This window comes from Nelusetta ayraudi, unplaced genomic scaffold, assembly GCF_046127955.1.
Source record: "Nelusetta ayraudi isolate G7.1 ecotype Tasmania unplaced genomic scaffold, CSIRO-AGI_Nayr_v1 ptg000042l, whole genome shotgun sequence".
Taxonomy (NCBI): Eukaryota; Metazoa; Chordata; class Actinopteri; order Tetraodontiformes; family Monacanthidae; genus Nelusetta; species Nelusetta ayraudi.
Window position 1 is genome coordinate 6,572,472 of NW_027466092.1, and position 14,732 is coordinate 6,587,203.

The following is a 14,732-nucleotide window of genomic DNA, read 5'->3' on the forward strand; positions in this document are numbered from 1 at the left end:
GGCTTGTAACCGTAAAGGAGCAGCTGATGCTCAAGAGCGCTCGGCTATCTTGAATGGGATTCAGATCATTTATCAAAGGGGCTGCCGGCAGCTGCCAATTTCACGTGACGGTGTGCATCTGCATAGACTCGATATGTGCTGATGGAGGGGGATTGTTTCCGCTGTGTGGTCTCAACCGCCAGAGATATGATATTGGAATAGTGATATCTCTGGCTCAGGTTCTATTGATCCACGCTGGGAGATAAGATATGAAGCACTAAACGGCACGCCATTAATCTGAATCAATCAAGCACAAAAAAAAAACAAAAAAACAGGCTTCAGTCATTGGCTACAGTAATGCCTGTGAAGGAGCTGTGACCTTTTGCAAATAAATAAAGAAATGCTGTATTAAGAAAAAGGGGTTTCTTAACAAACCACAGCGTTTGTTTTTCTCTTTAAAACAGTAATTTTGCTGCACTGAAGGGCTTTAATTGCGTATCGGTGCTGTCAACAGCTTCACCTTGACTCCACTTTCAGTGGCCCTGTTGCGTTTATTTGAGACAGATAGTCCTTTCAAAGGATTCAATGTGCTGAGGCCCGCGAGATGATGATAAAAGGATAAAGCGAGAGCCGGCAGATATATATTCTCAATGTGCTGTCAGGGTTGTCAGGGACGAACTGTGTGGCTCACTGGCTGATCTTCGATAAGCTTTGTGGACATGAAAAGCTCTAATGAACAGAACCAAGAAAGATGAATGCGCTCGTAATTGATGTCTTTTGCCCGTGCGCGTGAAGACACACTGCCTGTTTCTTGGATGTTACACATAAAAATGACAAAGTAGACGTGTTTGAAAGTCATTACTTAACATGACGTTACACTCCGAGGACATATTTTTCTAACACTGGCAGGGATCTACTGACAGAGCAGGGAATTAACATACATCTATCTGTATGTTATAGTTCTGTGAAATCAGAAGAATAACTGACTTGTGTTTTTTTGCTCATGAGAATGATTTTGTATTGACATGTTGAGTAGGTAACCATATTGCACAGCACTATAGTAGCCCAGAACCTTAATCTCCTTGGAGTTTCAAGATTTTACTCATAAATCACAACTCTTCTATGAAAGATGTATAATTAACATCAAATGTGTAAATCCTAATCAAAAGTATGGATTCCACAAAAAAAAAAGAAAGACACAAAGGTAGGACAGGCAACATTAGAAAACAACATGGCAGTGACTCAACCCGCCAATCTAATTGCAATGTGTTGTTTGGTAGCTGCAGCAACCCTTGATGAGTGCACGTCTATTTGATTGCAATATACGTTTTCACCACTAGAGGCCACTGAATGTTACACACTCACACGTAGCACTTGGTAATTAGCTAATGATGTTTGGTGGGTACTGCAGCATTTTCCCTTTGGAATTCATGAAGCCTGTTATTAGTCTTTTTTAATGAGAGTAATAGTGCACTGGGCCAACCGCCTCCTCCATCCTGAACCATGTGGGCAAAGGAGCTTCCCTGCTGTGTGCTAATAGTTGCTTACTATGATTGGGAAGGCTACTTTTGGCATATGCAGCTCACTAGTGGTTCCAAGTATCAATTATAGCCTTCTGCACGAGTGGGGTAGTCATTATTATTACTGCAAGTTGTTGTGCGGCTGCTCCTGATCTATCTGGACGCGCTGCAATTTTTCTGCATCGTACCCATGTCTGGATTAAGTCAGCTATATCTTCTTAGAGGGGATCAAAATTGCAGCAGGGATTGGTATAATGGGACGAGCGGCGCACCACCGTTCTGTCGCTCCCTCTCAGTGCGAAGGGCAGTGGGAACATACGACGGCGGCTGAGGGCATAAAAGGCGAGCCTCGAACAAAACACTGCACTGAGGAGGTAACCGTTTGGCCCTGGTGCTGCTGACGGATGATTTCCTTTGAAACGCCGGCCATCTGGCTACTCGGCCATGCTGTTTTATCTTTCAAAAGTTGTTTTCAGCACTTCAAGATTGATTCGGAATTTTTCGGAACGCCAACTTGGCGTTCCACAGGAAACAGAAAAAAAAACAAAAAAAAAAAACAGCCGAAAAACATCACCTTCACACCAACCTTTCAGGCTCAACCAAAGTGATTTCGGCAACCGTGCTCACCTGTGTGACACTGTCCCTCATGGTCGGCGAGCGCTGCTTGCGAGTAGTGGTGGTGGCCATGGTGGTGGTTGTCTCCATGATTGTGGTGGACATGTCGGCCAGCGGGGTGGTGGAGGTGGTGTCGGTGGTCAGCACCGAGGGTACGTCACCCACCAGCCGCAGGTTGCCCTGGGTCTGGACATTGGGGTCGCCCTCCGCTGCCAGTTTGAGCACCTGCAGGCCGTTGTAGTAGAGGCCCGAGATCTGGCCCTGGAAGTGGCGTCCCTTCTCGCCACTTCCCCCGATTTTGATGAACGCCTGGCTGTTGAAGATGGTCAGCTGGCGACCTGGTGAAGTTGCAGACAGGGGGAGGACGCAGGGAGGGCGCAGCGGCGAGCGGACGTGGAGGGAAAAGGGGAGAAACCGTGGGGAGGTGGGAAAGAAAAAGGAAAGAGAGAGGGCAAAGAATATAAATCAGTCGTGGTCTCTGGGTGATCTCGCACATAAAACACAAAGTAATACGCAGGCACAGTGTGAAGCAGGGGAGACACGGGGACTGTTTCAATCACATGGGTTTCCCTGGGCAACACTTTGTGGAGATTGGACCCTGGTTTCCCTGCGGTGGAGCCGTTATGGGCCTGGGCGAGCGCCACACAGCCCAGCTTGAATCTGGCAGTCAAATAAGTTTTGAGGGGCAGTTGCAGCTTGACCCTGAGACTGAAGGTGCACAGCGAAATGCATCTCATTTGGCCCGAGATGGAATATATTAGAACAATACTAGGTCTGTGTCATTGACCTCCTGTGCCCCTGAGCTGCACAATGATAAAGTGCTCATGGGGCAACTCTTGGCATCCAGAGCAGGATGCTCTGATCCTCATCGGAGAGGAAATGTTTAATTCAGCAGGGGATGTCCCTCTCTGTGGTCATTACCATTCATCTGGATGGATCGATGGATGAAGGGAGGATAAGGTCGACCATTTAACCAGGGTCCAATACTAATGTGTTATCTGGACTGTGTTGGTGGTGGGCTTTAAGGGGGATCTGACAGGTGCAGTTTTTCTGCCTGCATTTTCTCCAGCTGATATCCCTTTTCCTTGTACTTTACACATTTTTAACCCCATATATTTTAGGGCAACAGTCCTCGGGGATTTTTCAGCACACCAACAAGGACCAGCGCAATCTCTGACCCCTTATTATCTGTCAGTTGTGTTGAAATAAAGGGGGAACTACGTAGTGGAGGCAGTCTTATTGCAGGACACCGTTGAAAGGATGTGAGTTAAAAACAGACCCAGTGAGGTAATTACTTAGAGGAGGAGTGGAGAGGCCAAAGAGCTTTTATTATGGATTAATCAATTGCTGTAAGGAAGGAGGGCGTTTGTTTGTGAAAGCGACACTCCGCTAATGTGCAGAACAGAAACTCTCTGGAGGCGGCGAGCTACGGACTTCTGGAACAAGACACCACTCCAGCCTGATGGGACTACAGTATGTGTCTATCGAGACTAGGATATCTATCTATCTATCTATCTATCTATCTATCTATATGAGAAAATGTGTTCTTATATACGAATGAAAGGCTGCTCCTCGGTGCAAACTTATGGAAAAGTAGCAGAAACAGACACAAACTATCAACTACTGAATTTTATTCATCTATACATTCATTAATCCTTGGGCTGCTTTTTGGACATAGGTTGGTCTGCAAGACTGCAACCAAGTGAAAGACTCATCAAGGAGGAGTCACCGGGGACACGACCCAGGCTCCCATTTGTTTTCAATTAGGAGAGCTGAGAGGGTGCTTCATCACTGTAATTATGATTTACTCTCTATATCTATGGGTCCGCTGGTCCTGTCACACGTGCGACACCCAGGTGGGCGGTGCTAACGGACGGATGAGGTCCGAAGACGCGCGTGCCTGTGTACAAGGGTGCGGGAACTCACCGAGAAACGTGCGTATCTGCGATTTTTTTTTTTTTTTTTTGCATAGACTGCTGGTGAGATAGATCTATTCTACTGAGATATGGGCCATTACGTGTGTCATCCCATTATCAGATCATTAGGCACGTCAGGGTCTCACGAGGGACCCGGCTTCATCTTCAGAATGATGAGACTTAATGTCTGGCATATGCACTGTTGACATAATGGCTGAGTCTCATTCTGGTTTTCTCATCCCTCATCACGCAGTTGGTGGAAAACAACTGGTGACGGAGTTCCTCTGGACATCAGCAGGGGGAAAATGCAGGGAATGCAGGAGAAAAACCATGCACGGAACCTTGAAGCGTCACCAAAGATCGTATTGCAATCAGAAATGTCTCAGCCCACCTTACCTTTAACACACAGCCCACCCCCGCCCTCCCCTACCGCTCCAGTGTCCTTGACAAGAACATGTGATCACACACGCGCACACACACGCACACACACAAAAGGTCTCCCATTTCAAGCGGCCCTATTCAGCTCCCGCTCAGCATTACAGGGTGATGGAGTGCAGGGATGTTGAAGTCACGTGGCATATTCGCAGATGGTATCTGCCCCTCTTGGTTTACCAAAAAGCTCAGGTTCCTTGAAATAGTCCTGACTCTTTCTTTGTGTGTGTGTGTGTGTGTGTGTGTGTGTGTGTGTGTGTGCAGTGGCCTGTGCAGACAGGACATTTTATTAAGAAGGAATTAAACGCAGCGGTGTCAAGTTGACTTTCTGAGCCGCCGACATAGCGGTAAGTAAGAAATATTGACAAGCAGTAAGAAGTCTGATACAGAGAGAGGAGATTTTCTATGAATCCAAAACAGTATCCCTCTCATCCTATTCCACAGGTTGGGTCGTTTTTTTTTTTTAAGAAATGCATGAATAAACACCCCCTTTTTTTCCCTAACAATAATAATAAAAAAAGGACAGAAATTCAAGGCTGGGGCATGGGAGAGCACTGTGACAAACATTTCTGCATCGGCCCTGTCTGAAAGCGAGGCGCAGTGAGGAGGAGGAGGAGGAAAGGTGCCCTCTAGACTAGATGAAGGGAAATCAGTGTTTGTTTTCGGAGCTGTCTGCTCGGGATGAGACTCTAACAGGGGCTGATGAAGTTATTGTTTCAGGGGCTGCTGGGTCAAATCAAAAGTGACGTGCGGTTTTAGAGCCAATTTTGGCAGTGTGCAAGATTGGGGTGGGTTTTGAGGCTGGAGAAAGAAGCCTCTGCATGACAAGCAATCACCGCGCTTAATGTGACAGGGCTGGATGTGCCACTGCAGCGGAAGAGGGAGAGTGTGCGCACGCATATAACTTATGAGACGTGTCAGGGAAATGACCTTTGTGCGTGAGATAGTTGGCCTTTTCAAGTGGTGTGCATTCGACCAACGTTTATTTACATACGCCTTCCTCCCCTCTGTGCATATGTGTTAGCCTGGCTCACTGTGTGTGTGTGTTTTAAGCAGACAGCACTGCAGACATGGTTTGCACATTGATGAGGTTCTATTGGACCAGAGCAGGGGGGATTGGGTGGCTGCTGCCTCGCCTCTCTCCCCTGGGCTGTTATGGTGATAGGCATTTAATGGCTTAGTGAGGGAGGGGCTGGGCAGGCGGAAAGAGAGGTTGGAAAAGAGGGAGGGTGTCCTGCCACTTACTATGAAAGGCATTCATTTCGGCACCCAAAGCCTGAGATGTGCGACGTTGAAAAATACGCACTGTGAAGAATTCTGATGCTTTTCTAGCAGTGGACATTCACAATGTATGCTTACTGTGTTGGCCTGTTAGAGGTCCATTATCAAGTCACATTTCCAGATTCTTACTCTTCATCAGAGACTTCAGTGGAGTTTGTCGTTTTGTTAAACACATCTTTTAATTCTGCGTTGACAGCTTTCCCTCTAAAAGAGGTGAGCTTTAGCTTGGTTTTGGAAGGAGACAAAAATAAGTTGACCTTGAGGCAGTTCTAAAGGGTGGAACAAACACCAAGACAAGATGTGACTGACACTGGAGAGGTATCAGTTCCCTTTATGGCATCACAAAGGGCTGATATCTGAACCTGTCACTTGACTACCTGAAACGTAAAGTAAGTTAAAGTAAGGGCTTTGTCTGTTTCAATTATAAAGGACATGTATCCATCCTAACGACTCATCTATGAAAACCAAAGATATTTACCTTCTTGCATCTGCCTCCACATATCCCCTGAAATCCTTATTTGCGAGAGGTATTTTTCTTCTGTGATTTATATCCTGAACCCGCCTACCTCTGTCAGTATGCGTGTCACTTGAATCTATACGACATGTTTTAATAAAATCCAAGTGGGACAGGAGGAACACCAGGTACTGCTGAAATTTGTCACAACAAAGTGAACTAAAAATAGCTGCGGGTCATGAAGGTGTTTTTGCATAGGAACAAGGCGAGGCGGGGGTGTGTGTGTGGGGGGGGCAGGAACTGAGGCAACATAGAGGGTTGACTTAAGAAGCCTGACGAGGAGTATCAGGCAAACAAATTGTGTACACAGCCTATAGCTCACCTACATCTTCCAAGACTGCTGAGGGACATGTTTCTGGAGGTGCCTTTCTTCTCTAAACATGCTGCACCTCCAGTAAATCTTTGCTCCTGCGCTACATCCGGAAAATACAACGTGATCCTGGCAGGGTGGATGTAGTCTCCGTGTTGCTGAAATAGGACGTCTGAGAGGAAGAAGGCAGGCGGGACTATTTTCGAAATGCATTTGCATTAGCACCCCCTACCCCCCCGCCCCTGCTGTAGGTTGGATCACCCTGGGATTTAGTGACTGAAGGGCTAAAAGGTTTCACGGTATAGCGAGAAGCACCCCGACTTCGATTTCCTTGCAGATTCATTGTGCTAATGACCCCTGCATGTCACGGCATCTTGGGCAGCTGCTGGGACCGCATTTATTTTTACATTTGTAATACACAGTGGGCCGTGTGGCCGCACCCTTGCTCCATGTTAGCTGGCAGGTAATCGATTTGGACTCCTCCTATTGTAAGTCTCCGTCCGGCCCTGTCACTCCTCCTGCGAGACTATCAGTGTCCTGAAGGAGGAGATGTGCCGTAATTGGAACTGACTGCAACTATAACAATGGAGTTTCAAGTAAATCAGCGCCGCCGGAGAATCTGATATGTAGCATGCAATTTACCGTCTGCCACGGGGCAGCGCTCGAGTTTTCCACCCAATGCCGGAGAAGGAGGGACAATAAAGTAGAAAGAGGCTGGACAGGGACTGAGAGAATGGGGACACGGGGGATGACATGAGCAAAGGGAGGATGACAGGCAAATAGGAGGGAGAAGGAGCGAGTCTACATGAGGATAGAATGTCAAAGAGACAGAGTGACGGCACCCAAGTGAGGGACGGTGGGAGCGAGTGACAGCCTTGATCCAAAAGTACAAGAGGAATCACATCGCTGAAGAGGGCTGCTGATAAAGTGAAATGCCTACAGTAATATGGGGAAGCAAGGCGGTGAGGGGGAAGCGGAAGGATGAGTGGTGAGGTACGGCTAAAAAATAGCAAAGTGAGCCCACAGGGAAGAAGTGTCTCTCGTGTCAAGGATATGGAATGGCTCCTTAGACAATGCAAGAACCTTCCATTCTCAGTCTGAGATGATGATGAGCGGGCAAAAGTCATGGTCCACTTTATAATACTGTACTAGAGTGTTGTTTTTTTTTTAAGTTTAAAGGCAAAATATTATTCCCAGTTTAATATCCTTTTAATTTTGCTTTACAAACTATCCAAAGCTCCACAGATCTCCAGAAAAATGTATACCTCTATATTTTTTGTATACTCTTGTCTACAAAATTTTCTGATAAAACTGATTCTTTGTTATACATGTTTGGCAGCCCTGGGAATGTCTCACAGGAGTGGTGGGATAACTGGCTAAAGGTGTAGTTCAATAGAAGGGGAGACTCATAAGTGCCCTGCGTGACATCACAAAAGGCCTATTACCCAGAACTGCTCTTTAACACGCTTTCTGTGATGTGGAGACACACAGTATTATTAGTGATCGTTGGTAGAGTAAATTTAGGAGAATATGCAACCTTTATGCACATCTGAATGCATATTATTGGTCAATGGTTTAGGAAAGTAACAGGTATCATAACCTGAATAGTCTGATTATATGATAAGACCAAAACAATGAGCAGCTCATAAATAAACATCTGGTATAAATCTAGTTTTTGTACCTTAAAATAATATTTATTTGCTGAATTTAAATCTAAACTTCCAACGTGTCCCCTGGTTTGTTTTGGTCGCTGGTTTTGATGCCGCACGACTTGTGTCATCTGCGGAACAGAGCATGATTCCCCCGAGACGCTTCCTCTGACCAGAAGTTTACTTCTATTAAGTCAGCGGCAGTGACAGGGGTAATGGGAAGTTTGTAGCCTCAGCTTTCCAGCGGCACGCCATCCTCCTTGACTCCCCCCTCCTCCACCCCCCGCCGTAAACAAAGAGAAATGGCTTGTCTCAGAAGAGCTGCGGTCGGTAATTACAAGCTGAGCCGAGCCAATTCAGCGAGTGGGCCGGACTTGGGCCATGCTCGGCTTGCTAATGCACCGATTGCTTGTCGGAGGCAGCGGGGACGGTGGCGCTAAGGCGGCCTGCGAGGACGGAAGGAGGTGAGAGAGGAAGAGGGGGTGAAAACACCTCCATGCCGAGCCTTCGCCAGGCTTAACCCCTCCTGCTGACGCGGGGGAGGTGACCGTGGGAGGGTGCTGGAGGGAGGCGGTGCGGGAAAACGGGAAGGTGAAAGGATGATCTGAGTGGAGCCGTCCTCGGCGGCGGGGGTATGAAAGGCAGCAGCGCAGCTGGAGGGAGCGGTATCTTCCTGCCGCCGTCATCATTACGCCCTGCTCATCCTCCTGCGACTCCTGTTATCTCACGCAGAGGAAGGGTGCCATATGGCTGCGAGGAGCCTCTATCTGAGGCGCTCGCTCCTCGCCGACTCGCAGGGGTGGGAGGAATGGCCCCAAATTCACCTCCTGTCAAGGCGCCGCTTTGTGATGTTGCCGCACAGGAAGTTGGACCACTCGCGAGCCGCCGCCGCCGCCGCTCGCTCTTTTAAGGGCTTTTTTCGCTCGACAAATCTTCCGCGCGCCTGCAGGATTTCACGTGGAAGTACGCAAACAAGAACTCCGCCAATTTTTTTTTTCCTCACTTTCTTTCCTCTCTCTCCGCTCAAGAAAAGAACGAGGGAGAAAAGCGGAAGAGGGCTGGTGAGCACGACTGGGGGTGGCTTGGGATGCTGACAAAGTCGATTATGAAGCGTTCCCAAGTTATCTTCGCGGCACAAGGCTCTCTTTGGTAATTAAGAGAGCTTTGCTTTTTCTTTTTTTCCCCTTCTCTTGACTCCTCAGAAGTTGGGCCGGTTTCGGTGGAGCGCTTTGAATTAATTGTGTTTGACAATGGAGATGAGGGCTTCCAAATGTGGCATGAAGTGAGACGACAAAGCCTCGTGAGGCAGCAGGAGGGCCCCCGAGGTCGTGGAAGGCAGCACGGGGCACAGAAGAGCCTCGTATTTTAATTTAATTTCATAATTTGCACTGCAATTTATTTTTTATATATAAACCTCAAACAGATGTCTGCTCAGGTACAGACAAAGAGGGCAAATAGTTGAGCAAGACACCATCTTTTCTGTGTAATAACAGAAGCTGCAATAGGATACAGTGCACTAAAAATAAAATATGATTATATTGTTTCAGTATGTATCATATTGTATCTTGTGGTACGGCGCTGTCGAGATGCGAGGCACCATGAAATAACAGCAAATTGTCTCCTCTCCTGTGATTCTCCTCGCCACTCGTGGCAAAGCGCGTTTAGTATTCAGTCCTCGCTCGCCCGATTTTTTTCCCTCTGATGTGAACACAGCGGCGCAGACAGAAAAAAGGGAAGAAACAAGACAGTAGCCCAAGCGGGACGCGCGGCTCATCAGCTGACAGATGTGCTCAGGCGGATCTTGTTCTCGGCCCAACGCCGGCCTTCGATGTGAGAGAATCTCCGCGACGGTGCCTGGATCACGACACGCAGATCTGGAGCCATGCCTGGGCCGGAGAAGCTGATTTTGGGCTCTGGCCTTGCACCAAGTGGGAGGGACTTGATTGCATTTGATTAGCGGGAAGCAGGGCAGGCCGCTCGCAGCGGACCATTAAAAAACGTTGGACCTCGTTGTGCAGCTCTCCGGCCGGCCGCGGCGACCCGCTGTTGTACCTCCGCCCGCACCTCCCTGCCTGCGTGTAGCTGGAATCAGAGCTGCACCGCTGCGTTGTCAAAGAGCTGCAGAGACGGGCCCTTTGTTAGAACGAAGACGCGCTGCTCTCCCCAATTATTCCGGGATCTTCATTCGCTTCATAGCTCCTCGTCTGCTAAAGGGAGCGACTGAGCGAAATTGATTCTCGCTGCTTCTTTGCGATCTTTATTTTTGAGCCGAGGTCCCAGATGAGATCAGGAGGCCGCAGCACATGGTTACCGTTTCCCCCAAGAACCAGGCTGCAGACGGTCGGGGCGAATAAAAGAATGGATTAGCCAAATGGGGGGGGGGAGATGGAGGGGGCATGAATCAGGCGGAAAACCTCTGACGACAGATCGGTCACGTGGCGAGGGCAGGCGGGCAGGCGGATGGGACGGGAGTGTTTGGCTCAGAAGGAGCTGCTGAAAAACTTTTGGCACTGGGATTTTTTCCCCCTCCATTGGCTCGCCGTAATGGATGCCATTTTGGATTTAGTCTACAGGCACGGAGCTGGACGGAGATGCTCACTCTGATGTGCCTCACGCAGCGGCCAGCGCTTTCAGAACGAGACGCGGTGCACGCGCCGCGACCCGGCTCGTCTCCAGGCTCCGCTGGCTCGCATTAGGCACGGCGCGGCTGAGACTCCGACTTTCGGGGGAGTGATCGTCAGCGATTAGTGTCCCCGCTCTTGTTTTTTTTTCCGTCCACACGTGAGCCACAAGGCTAATGCGCCAATGAGATCGGACTGTTTCCAGCACGCTCGTGGAGCGACAGAGAGCTAATGGCAGCTGAGTGTTTTTGGTTCTTTTCAATCTTTCGGGGCGTTCAAGTGTCGTCCGAGATGAGAGACCCTTTGTCGGTTAGACAGCTTGGACCACTGGCAGACAGGACGTGATCCAGGCTGTTTACCGCAGAGCACGCACGCACTCGCTCACTCGCTCACTCACTCACTCACATTTCGGCCTGTGTGGCAAAAGACATGCACGAAACTGAATTCCAAACACACAGGTGTGAAAACAATAAATGTTAAAGGGACCTTAAAATTGATTCTGCAAACTCATTTGGATTCACAGACATGGAGGTGCAGCAGAATTTGGCGTTCAGTATATTTGCTTGGTTTTAACCCTCTGAGTTTTGAATTCCTTGGGAGTGGAGAAGAGTCGGGGAGGGACGCTGGCCCGTTTAGGGGTTAGTGGTTAGAACTTAGTTAGCTTCGTTTAGGTCATTTTTGTCCCAAGAACGACTGACGCAACCTGTCCCAAGTTCTTCCAAAAAAAAGAAAAGACTGAATTTGCAGGTCTCGAGAGTTTATAACAAAGTTAGAACTGAGGGCTCTCCGGAATTTGTCGCCAGCATGTTTGATCTGGCAGAGTTTGCAAATCCGTTGGGCAGCAGCAGCGGGAGGGTTGGGAGGCAGTGGGAGAGCCCTCAGCAGTTAGTGTCTTTGGAGTTTGGTTTGCTGTTAGGTGGTTAGATTCTGCTTAGATGCATTAAGTCACTCCTTCATCAAAGCAACTGAGTGCTTTAACCCTTTGAGCTGAAAAAATGTCCACTAAAGCCCACATTAACTAGGCTACCGTGGCTACCGAAAACCACTTCGCCTCTGTTGTCCGTGATGTGTGTATGCAACATCAAGACTAACACCACTTACTGATGCATGACTCCATGTGCCTGCCCACCCCCAACCTGAATAGCGCCTTAGCTTAAGATTCTGCGCAGATCATTTGTTTATGCCGTCTTCCGTTCCGCCTGCGCTCTCCACTAAAATAGCTGCATCCAGACCAAATTCAAACTACAGAAGAAAGAGAATAAAAGATTGACTTTCAAACTCCATCTCTTCTGAGTTCCGTGGCACGCTCAAATCATTTCATAAGTGGGTAAAGTCATTTTTTATTGATCCACTTGTTCATCCAACTTTCATCTGCCGGGTCTGTTCAATGCTGATTTGCGTGCTAACTAACCTTGGCAGCGAGGCATTCTTCGGTGCACAACGGAGCAGCAGAGGAGTCGCTTCATAGGAGATGCAGTGCAATGGATTGTTTTGTATCCATCAAATAAATATGCAGACGCTCAGTTTATCTTGCTCCTGTCACATAAATACTTTCTTTTTGCTGGCTGAGACAAATTCTTTATTAAACGGATGATTTCCTGCGCTTGCCATCAGTCACATTGCGACTTTCGGCAGGAGGGCCCCCGAAGCGTTGATGTTTTGAAGCTCTTAATTTAACAACAAGTGCATCTCTTATGCAAATAGGAAAGATAATCCAGAACTTTCTGTAGATTCTATGTGCTTTCCTAAAGCCTACACCAACACCCACCATTCATTCATGTGGATGGTGTTCATCACACAGTAAATATTATTCTGTTTACCGATACTGTATGTGAGTCGGCTTGTCTCTTTAAAGCAGTCAGACTACGCAGAAGGTTGAGATACGTTTGAGTATCAACAAGACTACGCAGTTCATCTACAGCAACACCATACTGGTTCAGGCTGTGCTTTGCGGTACTTCACACCTTCCTTTTCGAAGAATCAACCACCTTCAGCAGCGCAAACATGCCACAAAGCAAAGACAAAGAGGTTGGGACTTTTCTCACTCAAAGGGTTAAAGGGTTTTCACTTTGATGAGATCATATTCGAAAAATTACGGTGCTAGTTATGTGTAACTTGGGGGCGACCAAGAAAAAAAAAAAAGAAGCACCCACTGATGACTGCACACTTTAACAGTCCCTTTAACTTTTAGTGGCTTTTGTCCTAAAGGATCCAGGAAACTGGCTGTCATGATCAGTGCAGATCCACAATCAGTCAACAAAAGACACAGGAAAGAAGCAAACGGAATCAGTGGGCTAGTTAGGTGTGGTCAGTTTATAAGGGGTGTTATGTCAGGTTATTTGGAGGTTATTACTCTGAAGAGATGCAGCCCCTGTTAAAGGTATCCGGTCCCCTGTACACCAAGAACCTGGTGTGATAAATTTGTTTCATTTTGAGACAACACAAATTTCAAGTAATGGCGAGTTTGAATTAAAAAACTTCAACAACACCCAACACAGGGGAAGTAAGTGAATGGGTGAGTTTGTGCCAATTATTCCTGGGAATATTCCATGGGTGGACCATAGGGGGGGTATTGGATGTGGCACTGCATCTCCTCCAGAGTGGTGGTTAACGGTAGGTTAGGTGGTGAGATCATTAGTGGAGTTAAAGGGATTTTATTACCTTTGTCGAGTAGCCACTCGTCAACTACCCGACCGAGTCGGTATGGGATTCTTTGTCTAGCAATAGCCAGGCGCTCATTATCAAAGTTCCCTTTAAGAAATTTGGAGAAGACAAATTAAGAAAGGTTACAGAAAATCTGGAAGTTAAAAGGTTAGAGGTTAGAAGGGCAACATAGCAAATGTTTAGCAAATTATGTACTTTAAAATCAGCTTTAGTTTGGACAGGAAGAACTTGATGTGTTTTTGGGCTGGTTCGGTTTGGTTAGACAAGTTAGCAGCATTCTAGTTACCTCAGGTTTAAACGTTTTTTTTTTTTTTTTAATGCAAGATGTTAAACAGATTTATGACTTATTTAGTCAGAGAATGAATCGTTGTAATCGTATCTAAATGGAAGCACATTTCATCAAATGCATTATCAGAAATCACATGTACAATCATGAGGAGAAGAGCAGAAATACATTTCTCAGAGTGAAACATAAATCAGTATTATTTCACATGAACTGGAGATAGTTACACATTTCATGGTTGTTTCAAGGAAGACACATTTTTTGCTCCATTTGATCACAGACAACTTCCTATTAGAAAATCACCACATTCAACATCTGACAACACGATGGCAGCCGGCGCCGCTTTTGACTTCAAAAAGATCTGCTTGCAAAGAAAGAAAGAAAAAAACAAAACAAGAGAAAGGAACAAAAAAAAAAAAAAGGATTCAGTTCAGTGAACTCCACACTCACAGTTTGGCTCAGGTTTTTAACCCCCGCCGTTGCATTAATCGAACACTTCTCAGTGGCAATTAGCGTCACTTCATCAGCGAGTCAAAGAAGTTTCGTTGCCGCCCTGCAAACTTATTATCCATGGCTCCACTTCAATCAACCCCGGGTCACACTGCGCACAGCTCTAAGACTGTCAACGGAGATGAAGCTGGAATGAGGGGGCTGGCGGTGGCCAGTCTGGGGGTTTGATGAACTCTAATGTGGTGGCGATGTCGGAGGCTTAATTAGGACTTATTGTCTATGTCAAACAGCAGTCTCTGCGGATGGCACACTCCAAATCAGAGTGCCTGGCCAGCACAGCTGTTCCGTAAAATGAGGTCAGGGAATCCCAGCGCGTCCTTGTAGGGATAGGTCAACCTAATTTCATCCGTTTGCGACTGACCCCTATGTTGTTGTAGCCGCTAGGGACGTTTTGTTCAATCCACGTAACGGCTCTGGAGTTTTACAGACGAAAAGAAT

General features: G+C 47.3%; 3 protein-coding genes across 10 annotated transcripts in view; 2 read left to right on the plus strand and 1 right to left on the minus strand.

Moving 5' to 3' along the window:
- Positions 1 to 14,732, plus strand: part of LOC142893398 (equilibrative nucleoside transporter 2-like) — a 279,352-nt gene that overhangs the window by 153,159 nt on the left and 111,461 nt on the right. The gene's annotated exons all lie outside the window — the stretch shown is intronic.
- LOC142893397 (mitogen-activated protein kinase kinase kinase 11) overlaps positions 1 to 14,732 on the plus strand; it is a 395,948-nt gene that overhangs the window by 93,943 nt on the left and 287,273 nt on the right. The window lies entirely within an intron of this gene.
- nrxn2b (neurexin 2b) overlaps positions 1 to 14,732 on the minus strand; it is a 488,522-nt gene that overhangs the window by 17,053 nt on the left and 456,737 nt on the right. For 6 of the 8 annotated variants that reach the window (XM_076033942.1, XM_076033936.1, XM_076033937.1 and 3 more), the window contains 2 exons: positions 13,499 to 13,588; positions 2,127 to 2,452 (listed from right to left, as the gene is read on the minus strand). In XM_076033942.1, coding sequence (XP_075890057.1) covers positions 2,127 to 2,452; positions 13,499 to 13,588 — 416 coding nt within the window. The remainder of the gene's footprint in view (positions 1 to 2,126; positions 2,453 to 13,498; positions 13,589 to 14,732) is intronic. The other 2 variants (XM_076033939.1, XM_076033938.1) reach the window with 1 other exon arrangement.